The sequence below is a fragment of the Babylonia areolata genome, chromosome 21 (assembly GCF_041734735.1).
Source record: "Babylonia areolata isolate BAREFJ2019XMU chromosome 21, ASM4173473v1, whole genome shotgun sequence".
Lineage (NCBI taxonomy): Eukaryota > Metazoa > Mollusca > Gastropoda > Neogastropoda > Buccinidae > Babylonia > Babylonia areolata.
The window spans coordinates 37,933,540-37,947,540 of record NC_134896.1 but is presented as its reverse complement, the minus strand read 5'-3'; the positions used below and the strand labels follow the sequence as shown (position 1 = coordinate 37,947,540).

Below are 14,001 nucleotides of genomic sequence, written 5' to 3'. Positions count from 1 at the left end.
TGACAAAGTATTTGCAGAGAAAATGTCAATGTTAAAGTTTACCACGGACACACAGACACACACACAGACACACACACACACACACACAACCGAACACCAGGTTAAAACATAGACTCACTTTGTTTACACAAGTGAGTCAAAAATGGAGGAGACAAACAGGAGACAGATAAACACAGGAAGTGCATAAGACTGACCATTCCTTTAAGTACAGAAGACAGACAGGAAGTACCAGACAGACAGGAAGTACAAGGGACAGACCAATCAACAGGCAGTGCAGGAGACACCGAGGTAGTACAGGAGACAGGCAGACAAGAAGTATAGAGACAGACCAACAAACATGTAGTACAGTAGACAGTCAAGAAGTACGCTCTTCCAGACGAACGGTATTACAGACAGACAGACAAGAGGCACAGAAGACAAACAGGAAGAACAGAAGACAAACAGGCCAGAAATAAGAGACAAATGGGTAGTACAGTAGACAGACAGAAAAGAAGTACAGAGACAAACAAACAGTGCAGGAGACAGACAGACAAGTACAGGAGACAAAGAGAAAGGACAGAAGACAGGATGTACAAGACAGACAGGGAAGTACAAGAGATATACAAACACAGGAAGTACAGGAGACCAACAGGAATTACAGGAGATGCAGACAGGTAGCGCTGAACTGCACGGCAGGCAGACAGACATTAAGTTCAGGAGACACAGGAAGTACAGCTGACAGATAGACAAAACAGGAAGCACTGACAACAAACAAGACACACAGGAAACAGACAGGAATTACAGGAGAAAAACAGGAAAAAAAAACACACACAAAAACAGCTTCCACTCACTGGACAGGGAGTAGTCAGAGCTGTCGTGGGACGCGCTTCGTGAGTGCAGCTCATCCCCAGAACTCAGCTGGCCGTCGTGACTAGATCCGTACAGCTCCGACTCTTGCCTGGAGTGACTGTAGAACGATGAGCCCCTCCCATCGTCAGAACCTCGCCCTGAGGACAGGGTGGAGTCAGAGTAGCCGTGGGAAGTGGGTACTGTGCTGTTGCTTTGCCGGCCTCCGCTCTGCTCGTAGTAGCTGCCAGACACTGCTGATGTGGCCGATGAGGTGGCCATGGCCATGGTGCTTGTGGTGGGGGTGGTGGTGGCCATACAGACATGAGGGGTGGAGGTGGGAGTGCTGATGCTGCTGCGACTACTGGACATGGAGGGCCTGCCGTCCCCTCTGAAAGTCAGCAGCACTGCAGGCTTCAGATTTTACAACGGTGACACTTTGTACATCCTTAAAAATCGGGTCTTCAAAACAGAATCAAGTCCTTAAAAATCTGGTTAACGAAACAGAATGTGGATGGAACACAAATTCATGGTGAAAAAAAGAAATAAATAAAATATAAAAAAAAAGAAGAAAGAAAGTATTAACCCGTAAAACAATCTTCCACAAACAATCTTTCCATATCAATTCCAATGCTGACTCTGGACATCTGCACCTCTACCAAATATAACAACTGGTTTGTGTATAGGTCATTATCAACCGCTGTTGTGTGAAAAAAATAATATAATCTAATGCCTTATGTATTGGTCACCTTATCATTTTGGAATAATCTAAAATCAAAACTTTATCACATCACTCATCCATTCTTTATGACACTGCCTTGACTGGAAAGTATAATCACCAAACACACTTTCACAAGCTGAAAATATTATTGCTGCACTATATTAAAATCCATTTAACACAATCCACTTCCATTGCATGACCCTTACACATTATTGTGTGTAAATTCGCGATATAGATATATCATACAGGACAATCTCAAAGTGTCAGTCACACGGCACACTAAGCCTCTTTCCACAACATAATCCTGTCTGAAATACAGTGCAACAGGGTAGAGAGAGGAGAGGTGTATGTGTGTGTGTGTGTGTGTGTCTGCGCGTGTGTGCGTGCATGTGTGTGCGTGTGTGTGACGTGTAGGAGCAGTCATTACATGCACAGTGTGTACCTACATGTATGCACGTGTGAGAGTGAGACAAGGGCCACCTGGTAGGTAGCATGTTGTATAGAAACCTTTGATCACATTATATATATAACCCAACAACCACATACAGCCTGCACCTTAGGTGACAGATTTTTTCCCACCATTTGTACTCCTATCGAATCCGTTATCAATTACCGAGACAGAAGACTGACAGCATCCTGAAACCACATGCTCATAGGCCGTTCAGCAGGAACACCATCACACCACCCACAATACAACCTACTACAGCTTGTTTTAATCAAGGAAGAAAAAAGGACTTTTGTCAAACTGCACCTTACACACCTCATTAAGTGGACACAGGTACAACACACAACAGAACAGTTTGTGGATTATCACAAGTGAAGAGGTCCTCTTTTTGTGGACTTTTGATCAAAAGACCATTTGTCTGTGAGAACTGTATTCAGTTTCTGTGACAAGGACAGTGTGTGTCTGTGAGAACTGTGATCAGTTATTATGACAAGGACGGTGTGTGTCTGTGAGAACTGTGGTCACTTACTCGGTTACTGTAACAAGGGCAGTGTCTGAGTGAACTGTGGTCAGTTACTGTGACAAGGGCAGTGTTTGTGAGAACTGTTCAGTCACTGTGACAAGGACATTATCTTTGAGAACTGGGGTCAGTTACTGTGACAAGGGCAGTGTTTGTGAGAAATGGGGTCAGTTATTGTGACAAGGACAGTGTCTTTGAGAATTGGGGTCAGTTATTGTGACAAGGACAGTGTGTGTCTGTGAGAACTGTGGTCACTTACTCAGTTACTGTAATAAGGGCAGTATGTGAGTGAACTGTGGTCAGTTACTGTGACAAGGGCAGTGTTTGTGAGAACTGTGTTCAGTCACTGTGACAAGGACATTATCTTTGAGAAATGGGATCAGTTACTGTGACAAGGACAGTGTGTATCCGTGAGAACTGTGGTCAGTTACCATTACAAGGACAGTGTGTATCTGTGAGAACTGTGATCAGTTACCGTGACAAGGACAGTGTGTATCTGTGAGAACTGTGATCAGTTACTGTGACAAGGACAGTGTGTATCCGTGAGAACTGTGGTCAGTTACCATTACAAGGACAGTGTGTATCCGTGAGAACTGTGGTCAGTTACCGCGACAAGGACAGTGTGTATCTGTGAGAGCTGTGATCAGTTACTGTGACAAGGACAGTGTGTATCCGTGAGAACTGTGGTCAGTTACCATTACAAGGACAGTGTGTATCCATGAGAACTGTGGTCAGTTACCGTGACAAGGACAGTGTGTATCTGTGAGAACTGTGATCAGTTACTGTGACAAGGGCAGTATGTGTTTGTGATAACTGTTGTCAGTTACTGTGACGAGGACAGTGTCTATGAGAACTACGGTCAGTTACTGTGACAAGGATAGTGTGTGTCTGGGAGAACTGTGGTCAGTTACTTTGACAAGAACGGAGTATGTCTGTGAGAGCTGTGGTCAGTTACTGTGATAAGGGAGTATGTGTCTGTGAGAACTGTGGTCAGTTACTGTGATAAGTGAGTATGTGTCTGTGAGAACTGTGGTCAGTTACTGTGACAAGGACAGTGTGTGTCTGTGAGAACTGTGGTCAGTTTCTGTGACAAGGACAGTGTGTGTCTATGAGAACTGTGGCCAGTTACTGTGATAAGGGCAGTGTGTGTCTGTAAGAACTGTGGTCAGTTACTGTGACAAGGACAGTGTGTGTCTATGAGAACTGTGGTCAGTTACTGTGACAAGGGCAGTGTGTGTCTGTGAGAACTGTGGTCAGTTACTGTGACAAGGGCAGTGCGTATCTGAGAACTGTGGTCACAGTGTGTGTCTCTGAGAACTGTACTAAGACAATGCATGTCTGCAAAAACTGGTCAGTTACTGTAAGCCGCTGTGTATCTGTGAGAACTTTGGACAGTTTCTGTGGGGGACATGGTGGTTTTGTCAGTTACTCACACAGTACATCAACAGATAACAATCCCACCTTATCTTTCAAGTCATACTGTTTGTAGCACCCCTACTTCTGACACATGCTATTTACATCACCCCTCCAGTCCACCTGTTCTCACACATCACGCTATTTACATCACCCCTCCAGTCCACCTGTTCTCACACATCAAGATATTTACATCACCCCTCCAGTCCACCTGTTCTCACACATCAAGCTATTTACATCACCCCTCCAGTCTACCTGTTCTCACACATCAAGCTATTTACATCACCCCTCCAGTCCATCTGTTCTCACACATCAAGCTATTTACATCACCCCTCCAGTCCATCTGTTCTCACACATCAAGCTATTTACATCACCCCTCCAGTCTACCTGTTCTCACACATCAAGCTATTTACATCACCCCTCCAGTCCACCTGTTCTCACACATAAAGCTATTTACATCATCCTTGCACTCCATCCGTTCTCACACATCACCCCTCCAGTCCATCTGTTCTCACACATCAAGCTATTTACATCACCCCTCCAGTCCATCTGTTCTCACACATAAAGCTATTTACATCATCCTGCACTCCATCCGTTCTCACACAAAATGCTATAAACATCACCCCTTTTTAAGTTCTCACAAGTCATGCTATTCCCTGTATAAGATCTCAAACGACATGCTGCTTACATCACCCCATCTATCTCTTCATACAAGAATGAGGCATGGAGATGTACAGTTAACATCAAATCCCACCTTCAGATACATGTATAAGTTTCCCAAGACACACAATGACAACACTGGGAGATATGAAGACAAGTAACTGACAAGAAACACAAACATGCTTGGAAATTCCAAAACACCAACACAGCAGTAATGTCAAAATGATGTCACACTGTCAAGTGTTCAACTCTGCGATGGCGATTTTCATTCTGAATCGTTCATAGGTTTGTGATTACTTTGACATGCCCGGTTAAATCTCTGTCATGTCAACAACTCCATCATGCCAGTCAAATGCTTCAGTGGCCCCTTCACATCAGTGTTAGAACCTCCACATGCATACCTGTATCACTGCAGTAAAAGGCAGATGACCCCTGCAGGGACATGGGAACAGTCTGCTCCCAGTCTTTTTGCATGCATGTGTGTGTGTGTGTGTGTGTGTGTGTGTGTGTTTTGGATGAGTGAGACCTCTCTGAAATACAGCACATTCTGATTGAAGCCCCATTACATGGCAGAATTTGGCTGCTCCTGGGTGATGTATGCCTCAATGTAACTTCAATAATAAGCAGAAATAGTTGCTATTTTAAAGAAAAATAATTAAAGGGCTGCTATCAATCAATGTGTCAATATGCAAAATTAAAGTACTAAAGTTTTCTTGAAAAGATCTTAAAATGAAATATTAAATTAACTGTAGAAACACATTTTTGCTTTTTCATACTGTGTGCCTTTCCGAGAAGTGGACGTCATTGTAAGTAGAACATATGGAAAATGGCAGAAAAATGTTTTTCCAGAAAAAAATTTGTTAATGTTTAGCACACACACACACACACACACACACACACACACACACAGTGGGGTGGGTTTTTTTTTGTAATTACACAAACTCACTTTGTTTGTAAATAATAATACACTTGAGTCAAAAAATGCCCAGAATCTGTGGCCTTTCATGCTCTATTCTCATGGTGATCTCAGTTTCAATTCCCTCTACACTTCCAAATTTATGACGAGTTCCTGCCGAAGCCTTTGTTGTCAGTAGGTTCATGGGGGACTTGTTCTAGCAACATGGTGGTGTCTCCACTCCTGGAGAGACAATCACTCAGCCTGGTTCCGCAATTAAGCAATTTTTGTTGTTATTAGGGGGCTTTGTGGTGTCCTGTGAATGTTGAATCAGAGCTGGCACTACTGAACACTCAGCAGCAGTGCACAGTCTGCTCTGGTGGTGGCCTCCCAGCGATTTAACACTGATCGCTCCAAATGTTTGCTAGCCCTTGGACTGCAACAGTCAAGCCTGAGTGTGGCTGAGTATAGGAGTGTATAGGAGACTAAGGATGGGCAGCATGGAGAAATACCGCTGAAGTGGGATGGAAGAAAGGGCCAAAAAACAAACAACAAAAAAAGCCTATAATGTACACTATGTCAGCATAATCCTGATTCATTCCCATATCAAAGCACTCATGCAATGTTAGTATTAGTATCCGTTTAGACCTGCGAACTCCCAGCAAGACTTGATTGTACTATTCTCAATATTTGAGAGTAACAAAACCAATACTCGCCATGCTATGATAATCAAGATTTAAATTCAAAGAATATCTTGTTGGTCATATACCTGATTCTCGTTATAATAATAATGACTGACAATCAAAGTATAGTGGGAAAAAGACAAATCAATGGAATGCAAGGGTGCAAATGACAAACAGTCAAAGGGTGGGGGGCTGAAAATCATACACTTATTTAGAAAAACAAAACAAAACCTACAGCATTCACGCCAACTAATATCTTTTGCTCATCGTGCTGGAACATGAATATTTCCACTTAAGGCAGCCGACATCGTCACAGATTTAATATTCAGACAAATTCCAGTCAAAACTGATGTGACAGGTTTACTGTTGGGTTGCTATCCTTGTACAGAACATTAACAGAATAGTACAGATCCTGTATAAACATGTTTACCAAAGCTTTCCTAGTTTCTGGATTATGGAACCATGTGTCCATGCCCATGCAAATATACACACACACACGCATCACACATACACACGCATGCACACACAGATGAGTGCAAGATGCTGGGAGAGGTGTGCTGACAGGGTGCCCAAGCCAAGCCACACACAAGCAGACACAGAGGGGTGAAGAACAAGAGGCAGGCAGACGGGCCACACCCTCTGCTGGGCAGCAAGGCAAACCACAGGGTGTGTGTACACACTGATACCTAGCCCAGGGCAGTGGCAGCTGAGGCAGGCTGAGACAGGGCCGCTGAGTGGCCAGTGGAGGATGATGTGACAGAAAAGGCATTTGGTCGGGACAGAAGGGGGTGTGCACAGACACCAGGGGGGTGAAGGAAAGGTGGGTGTTGAAAGTGATCAACCCCCTGTCTCACACACACACACACACACATACACACACAGCAATGATTAAAACCACTGCTGAAACATTATTATCAGCAGACATAGGAATATAAATACCATCATTCCTAAACAACCTAACTGATTCTCACACACACACACACAAAGTACATTCAAACTCACACACACACATGCCTGCACACATAAACATGCCCACTCCCATGTACAACACACACACCCATATATCCAAACATTCGTACAGTATGTACTCTTGTTCACTCTTAAACACTCACACACATTCACACAATAAAGACATACCTCACAAGCCTCAGACACAATATGATACTAATATTATAATTTTTTTTTAAAGCCATTACACTGGACAAGTTCATAGCAGACAAACACAGCTGACAGAACAGTACTTGCACTGGAGGCCTCAAAACAAAGAGGCCAGGAAGCTAAAGACAGACATGTACATACACAGTGAACGGGAGAAGAGATGCAAGGAGAGGCCATGGGATAAAGCAACCATCCTGGACACATGTGGCCAACACACTGACTGCTGTCGGTACTTTGCCCTACACACCATCACTGTACATTTACCCCTTCTCAGCAACCCACCCCCACGCCCCGACATCCCCACTTTACAAGGGCAGAATGGCGTTCTCATTATACAATTTCAGTACCCCTTCCCCTTGCGCTATAGACCCAATCTCCTCTTAGAATACAGACACACATCTTACCATGACAATACATATACCCCCTCACTTACATTTTACGCCCCTCCTTTCCTTACAAATTAGACACACATCATGCACACCACCACTATATATATACCTTTTACCACTACCCTTGCATTACTGACCCCATCTTCCCTTACAGCTTGGATAGAAATCCCGCACGCCACTACTATATACATATACAACCTCCCCTTGCATTCCCCCCCTTACAACATAGACACATATCCCTGCACCCCACCATTATACATACATATACTCCCTCTACTTGCGTTACAGACTTACAATTCTGACACACATCTCTACACACCACCACAATACGTATACCCCCTCCCCTTGCATTAAGATCCCTCCTTCCCCTTACAAAAGACACATTCTTCACAGCACCACTACACTTAAGCCCCCTCCCATTGCCTCATAGAGCCCTTCTCCCCTTACAATATAGACACACATCCTTCACACCACCACTATACATATATACTATGTCCCCTCCCCTTGCCTTACAGATCCCCTCTCCCCCTTACAATATAGACACATCCCTACACACCACCACTTCACATACACCCCCTCCACTTGCATTACAAACCTGCAGTCCCACTTAAATATAGACACACATCTACACATACCAACACTTTCCCTAAACTACCAGACTATATAGGCTCCTCCCCTATATAGATATGTAACAAATTCTTCCTCCACAATGCACACACACACAAAACAGTACTGTATGCTGAATGCCAGACCAGAGAGGAGAGAACCCTTTTTCTTTTTTTTTTCTTTTTTTTGAGATCAAAGAAGAAGACAACACAGTAAAACAGTACACTAGGTTCCAACAAACCCATGGAGACAAAACAACACTCAGTCAGCAGACCAGACAAAGACAGTAACCCACGTAAAAGGACAGACTGGGAAAGAGGATGACCAGAGCGGACTGAGGCAGACCAAGACCCATCCTGCAGACTGACCCACAGGACCCAGCAGTACACACTGACAACCCCATGTGCTCACCTGGGCGTGCCATCCTCCAATGGGGGCACTACCACCACCTTCACCACGGCCGATGTACGCAGAAGGTCCACAATCTGATCATGGGTGAGGGTGATGGTGGCCACTTTGCAGATCTCCACCAGTCGGCTCCCTTTGCGCAGACCCACCTCCCAGGCAAACCCATAGGGCTCCACATCTGTAACGATGCCCTCTGACTGGATGTGGAACCCCAGCTGTCCCAAGCCGTTTCGCTTCAGCACCAGCTTCATTGTCTGAAACACAACAGATGTATCTCAAAGACACTTCTAAATTGTGTCACCCTCTGAAAGACACTTCTCACCTGTGTCATCCTCTGAAAATCATTCCCAACTTGATTCACCCTCTGAAAGTTACTTCTCTATTGTGTTACCTTCTCAAAGAAACTTCTCTGTCACCCTCTGAAAGTCACTCTTCCCTTGATTCACCCTCTGAAAGTCACTCTTCACTTGATTCACCCTCTGAAAGTCACTTCTCACTTGATTCACCCTCTGAAAGTCACTTCTCACTTGATTCACCATCTGAAAGTCACTCTTCACTTGATTCACCCTCTGAAAGTCACTTCTCACTTGATTCACCCTCTGAAAATCATTCCTCACTTGTGTCACCCTCTGAAAGTCACTTCTCTATTGTGTTACTCTCTTGATTCACCCTCTGAAAGACACTTCTCACTTGATTCACCCTCTGAAAGACACTTCTCACTTGATTCACCCTCTGAAAGACACTTCTCACTTGATTCACCCTCTGAAAGACACTTCTCACTTGATTCACCCTCTGAAAGTCACTTCTCACTTAAATCACCCTTTGAAAATCAGTCCTCACTTGTGTCATCTGCTGAAAGTCACTTCTCAATTGTGTCATCCCCTGGAGCACAACTGTTACATCTAGAGGTCACTTGCCTTAATGACCTTGTAATGGTTATAACAACCCAGTCAAAACTAAAACAAGGACGGTAAGGGCCCAGTCACTAGGCAGACAAGGACAATAAGGACCCAGTTACAATACAAAGAACAGTAAGGACCCAGACAAAAGGCAGACAAGGACAGTAAGGACCCAGTCACAAGACAGTCAAGGACAGTAAGGACCCAGTCACAATGCAAAGAACAGTAAGGACCCAGACAAAAGGCAGACAAGGACAATAAGGACCCAGTCACAAGGCAAAGGACAGCAAGGACCAAGTCACAAGGCAGACAAGGAAAGTAAGGACCCAGTCACAAGGCTAAGGACAGTAAGGATCCAGTTACAAGGCAGACAAGGGCAGTAAGGACCCAGTCACAAGGCAGACTAGGGTAGTAAGGACCCAGTCACAAGGCTAAGGACAGTAAGGACCCAGTCACAAGGCACACAAGGGCAGCAAGAACCCAGTCACAAGGCAGACAAGGAAAGTAAGGACCCAGTCACAAGGCAAAGGACAGTAAGGACCCAGTCACACGGCAGACAAGAACAGTAAGGACCCAGTCACAAGGCAAAGGACAGCAAGGACCCAGTCACAAGGTAGACAAGGACAGTAAGGACCCAGTCACAAGGCAAAGGACAGCAAGGACCCAGTCACAAGGCAAAGGACAGTAAGGACCCAGACACAAGGCAGACAAGGACAGTAAGGAACCAGCCACAAGGCAGACAAGGACAGTAAAGACCCAGTCACAAGGCAGAGAGGAACAGTAAGGACCCAGTCACACAGCAGACAAGAACAGTAATGACCCAGTCACAAGGCAAAGGACAGCAAGGACCCAGTCACATGGTAGACAAGGACAGTAAGGACCCAGTCACAAGGCAAAGTACAGCAAGGACCCAGTCACAAGGCAGACAAGGGCAGTAAGGATCCAGTCGCAAGGCAGACAAGGACAGTAAGGACCCAGTCACAATGCAAAGGACAGCAAGGACCCAGTCACAAGGCAGACAGGGACAGTAAGGACCCAGTCACAAGGCAAAGGACAGTAAGGACCCAGTCAAAAGGCAGACAAGGACAGTAAGGACAAGGACAGTAAGAACCCAGACACAAGGCAAAGGATAGTAAGAACCCAGCCAAAAGGCAGACAAGGACAGTAAGGACCCCATCACAAGGCAGTTCACACAAACAGGTTTGTAAAGAGGCTCCTAGCTGACCTCAGTGCCCTGGGAGACTGCAGTCAGTCGTGTGATGATCTCTGTCATCTCCTCCATGTCTCCACTCAATGGCCGTAGCAAGATGCATTCTCCTTGGCCAAAGTACAGTCGTATACTGCACACACATATCAATATTTATGAAGGTGTGCACATATACGCAAGCAAATGCACACCTAGTACCTATACACACACTATTAGCAACAAAACTCGCTAACACTTTACAGTAAGTTGCATTTATAGACGACAGCTCCAGTGCTGTTGATGTTGCAAAGGGATAAAGACAGAAAATGAAAGGACACACACACACACACACACGCACACACACACACTCGTAAACAGCAATCAAGATGAGCTGGAGTCTTTCTGCATGCAGTTTGTAGACTTCTTGCTAACTCTTGGAAACTTCTTCTTTGTTCATGGGCTGCAACTCTCACATTCACTCGTATGTTCACAAGTGGGCTTTTACCCTGCCATACAGGCAACCATACTGTGTTTTCAGGGGTGTGCATGCTGTGTATGTCTTATTTCCATGACCCACCAAACGCTGATATGGATTACAGGATATTTAACGTGCGTATTTGATCTTCTGCTTGCGTATACACACAAAGGGGATTCAGGCACAAGCAGGTCTGCACAACTGTTGACCTGGGAGATAGGAAAAATCTCCACCCTTTACACACCAAGCGCCGTTACCAAGATTTGAACCCAGGACCCTCAGATTGAAAGTCCATCGGTTTAACCGCTCGGCTACTGCACCCATCACTGTTTGAAACAAGTGGACAAACAGATGACAAAAAAGACGGAGGGGAAGCTGTGAGACAGAAACAAGTGGACAGACAGATCACGACAGAGACAGAGTAGGTCCCCGTGGGGAACTGTAACACGACAGAGCACCTGGAAGCCTGCAGGGTCCAGCCAATGACGGTGCTGCAGGGCACAGTGAAGATGACATCAGTGGAGGCAGAGTCCAGCAACACAATGGTGTCTGCGGCAATCGCCAGCAGACTCTCCACCTGCACTGAACTGCCCATGTCCTCCACCTGCACACACACAATTTCATCACCTGAGCTGAATCCCATGGCCAAGAACACTTACATACAATGTATACACACACATACACATCACACATTTTGTCAAGCAGAATGCCCTGTGCAAGAAGACATACACACATAATCAATTACCATCTTGAAATAAAAATTTAGACTTGACAGACAAATAGGGACACAAGCACGCTCATAAATTTATTTACTGAACAGAACCCCTTGGCCAAGAACACACACATACACATATGCATACACACACATTATCTTATTAACTGACCAGAATCCCTAGGCTAAGAACACACACACACACACACACACACACACACACACATTTTGTCAAGCAGATTGCCCAAGGCAAGGACACACACACATACAAATGAACAGAAAAAGGCACAACAGAGAGAACCAACCTGAACATTCCAGACCAGGGCCCCCTTGGTGTACATGTAGGGCACCACTCGGTGCTTCGTCTTCTCCTTCTTGCGGCCACTGCCCAGGGCAAACTTGCCTGTCCACCACACACACACACCCTTCAGTAACACACCATGTACACACATACACTCCTCAGTGACACACCATATACATCCCTCAATGACACACCATGTACACACATGTACTCCGCAGAGACACACCACACACACACATACACCCATCAGTGACACACACACATCCTTCAGTGACACACCATGTACACATATACACACCTCAGTGACACACCACATACACACATACACCCATCAGTGAAACACACACCCTTCAGTGACACACCACAAACACACATACATCCCTCGGTGACACACACACACACACATACACATCCAGTGACAGACACCCCTTAGTAACACACCATATACACACATGTACCTCTCAGTCACACCACATAAATGCATCCAGTGACAGACACTTTTACATGCATGTACATCCTTCAGTGACAAACCGCATCTTTACACATACACAACCCCTCAGTGACACACCAAATACATCTCTCAGTGACATATCATCTCTTTAAATCAACACACATACACCTCTCGGTGACACAGTCATTCTTTTCATACACATACATTCCTCAGTGACATATCACATCTTTACGCACACATACACCCCTTAATGACACGTCACATCTCTACACACACACACACAACCGTCAGAGATACATCACATCTACACACCTCCTTCCGTCCCTCAGAAACACATACACCTCTCAGTGATACATCAGAGCTTCACTAGTGGATTCTGAAAGAATGCCAATAATAAATTCTATCAAGGACATACAAGTGTGGACACAAAGACAACCATAACAGACTTTTTTTGTTTTGTTTTGTTTTGTTTTTCTGCTGCCCCATCATCTGCACCATTTCAGTGGCATTGCTCCCACGCTGCTCATTCTGAGTCCCACGAACACAGCCACACCTGGGTTCGTCTGTCACACTCCCAACATCAGCAATCCGCAGGGAACCATCAATGTTAGGCCACCAGGAGGCCACACACCACAGGAGACCCTGCACTGCTGCTGAGTCACTTCGGTGGTGTTCAGTGGTGCCTGCTCTGATTTAATGTACTTGGGGCACCACCTACTAAGCCCCATACTGATGACAATAATGGCTTAGTCGTGGAGCCAGACTGAGTGAGCATATCCCCCCCCCGCCCCCCCTGAGTGGAGACCACCACCACGTCCCTCCAACAACAGCCCCCATGAATCTGCCGAAACTGAAGGCACTGACAAGACTCACCCCAAGTACATAAGTGGAGGCATATCGAAAGTGAGGTCACCGTGACAGCAGGGCATGAAAGGCCACAGACTTTGGGACATTTTTGTTTATATTGGTAATGATGAAGAAGGAGAAGAATAATGTTGATGATAACAATGTTGCTATGGAGGTCCATTCTGGTTTGGGACTTCACGACAAGGCTGTACTCTACGCTTCCTTTCATAATATCCTGGCGTCAACCAGGCCCCAGAGATACAGACACTTGCAGTGTTGGTCAGGTAATTAGAGCAACACACCCAAAGACGCATCCGTGAAGTGGATGACACTTGACTGTGTGGTCCCAGTCTCCCCATTTAAGCCCACAGCACACTCAACTCTGGGTAGGAGCCGGCCGCAGGCTGT

General features: G+C 45.4%; 1 protein-coding gene across 2 annotated transcripts in view; it reads right to left on the bottom strand.

Moving 5' to 3' along the window:
• Positions 1-14,001, bottom strand: part of LOC143296304 (signal-induced proliferation-associated 1-like protein 2) — a 63,327-nt gene that overhangs the window by 19,435 nt on the left and 29,891 nt on the right. Inside the window, exons 11-16 of one of the 2 annotated variants that reach the window (XM_076608154.1) lie at positions 12,301-12,398; positions 11,742-11,887; positions 10,848-10,962; positions 8,727-8,977; positions 6,849-7,007; positions 831-1,216 (exon numbers count right to left, since the gene is read on the bottom strand). In XM_076608154.1, the coding sequence (XP_076464269.1) occupies positions 831-1,216; positions 6,849-7,007; positions 8,727-8,977; positions 10,848-10,962; positions 11,742-11,887; positions 12,301-12,398 (1,155 nt within the window). The remainder of the gene's footprint in view (positions 1-830; positions 1,217-6,848; positions 7,008-8,726; positions 8,978-10,847; positions 10,963-11,741; positions 11,888-12,300; positions 12,399-14,001) is intronic. The other variant, XM_076608155.1, reaches the window with a different exon arrangement.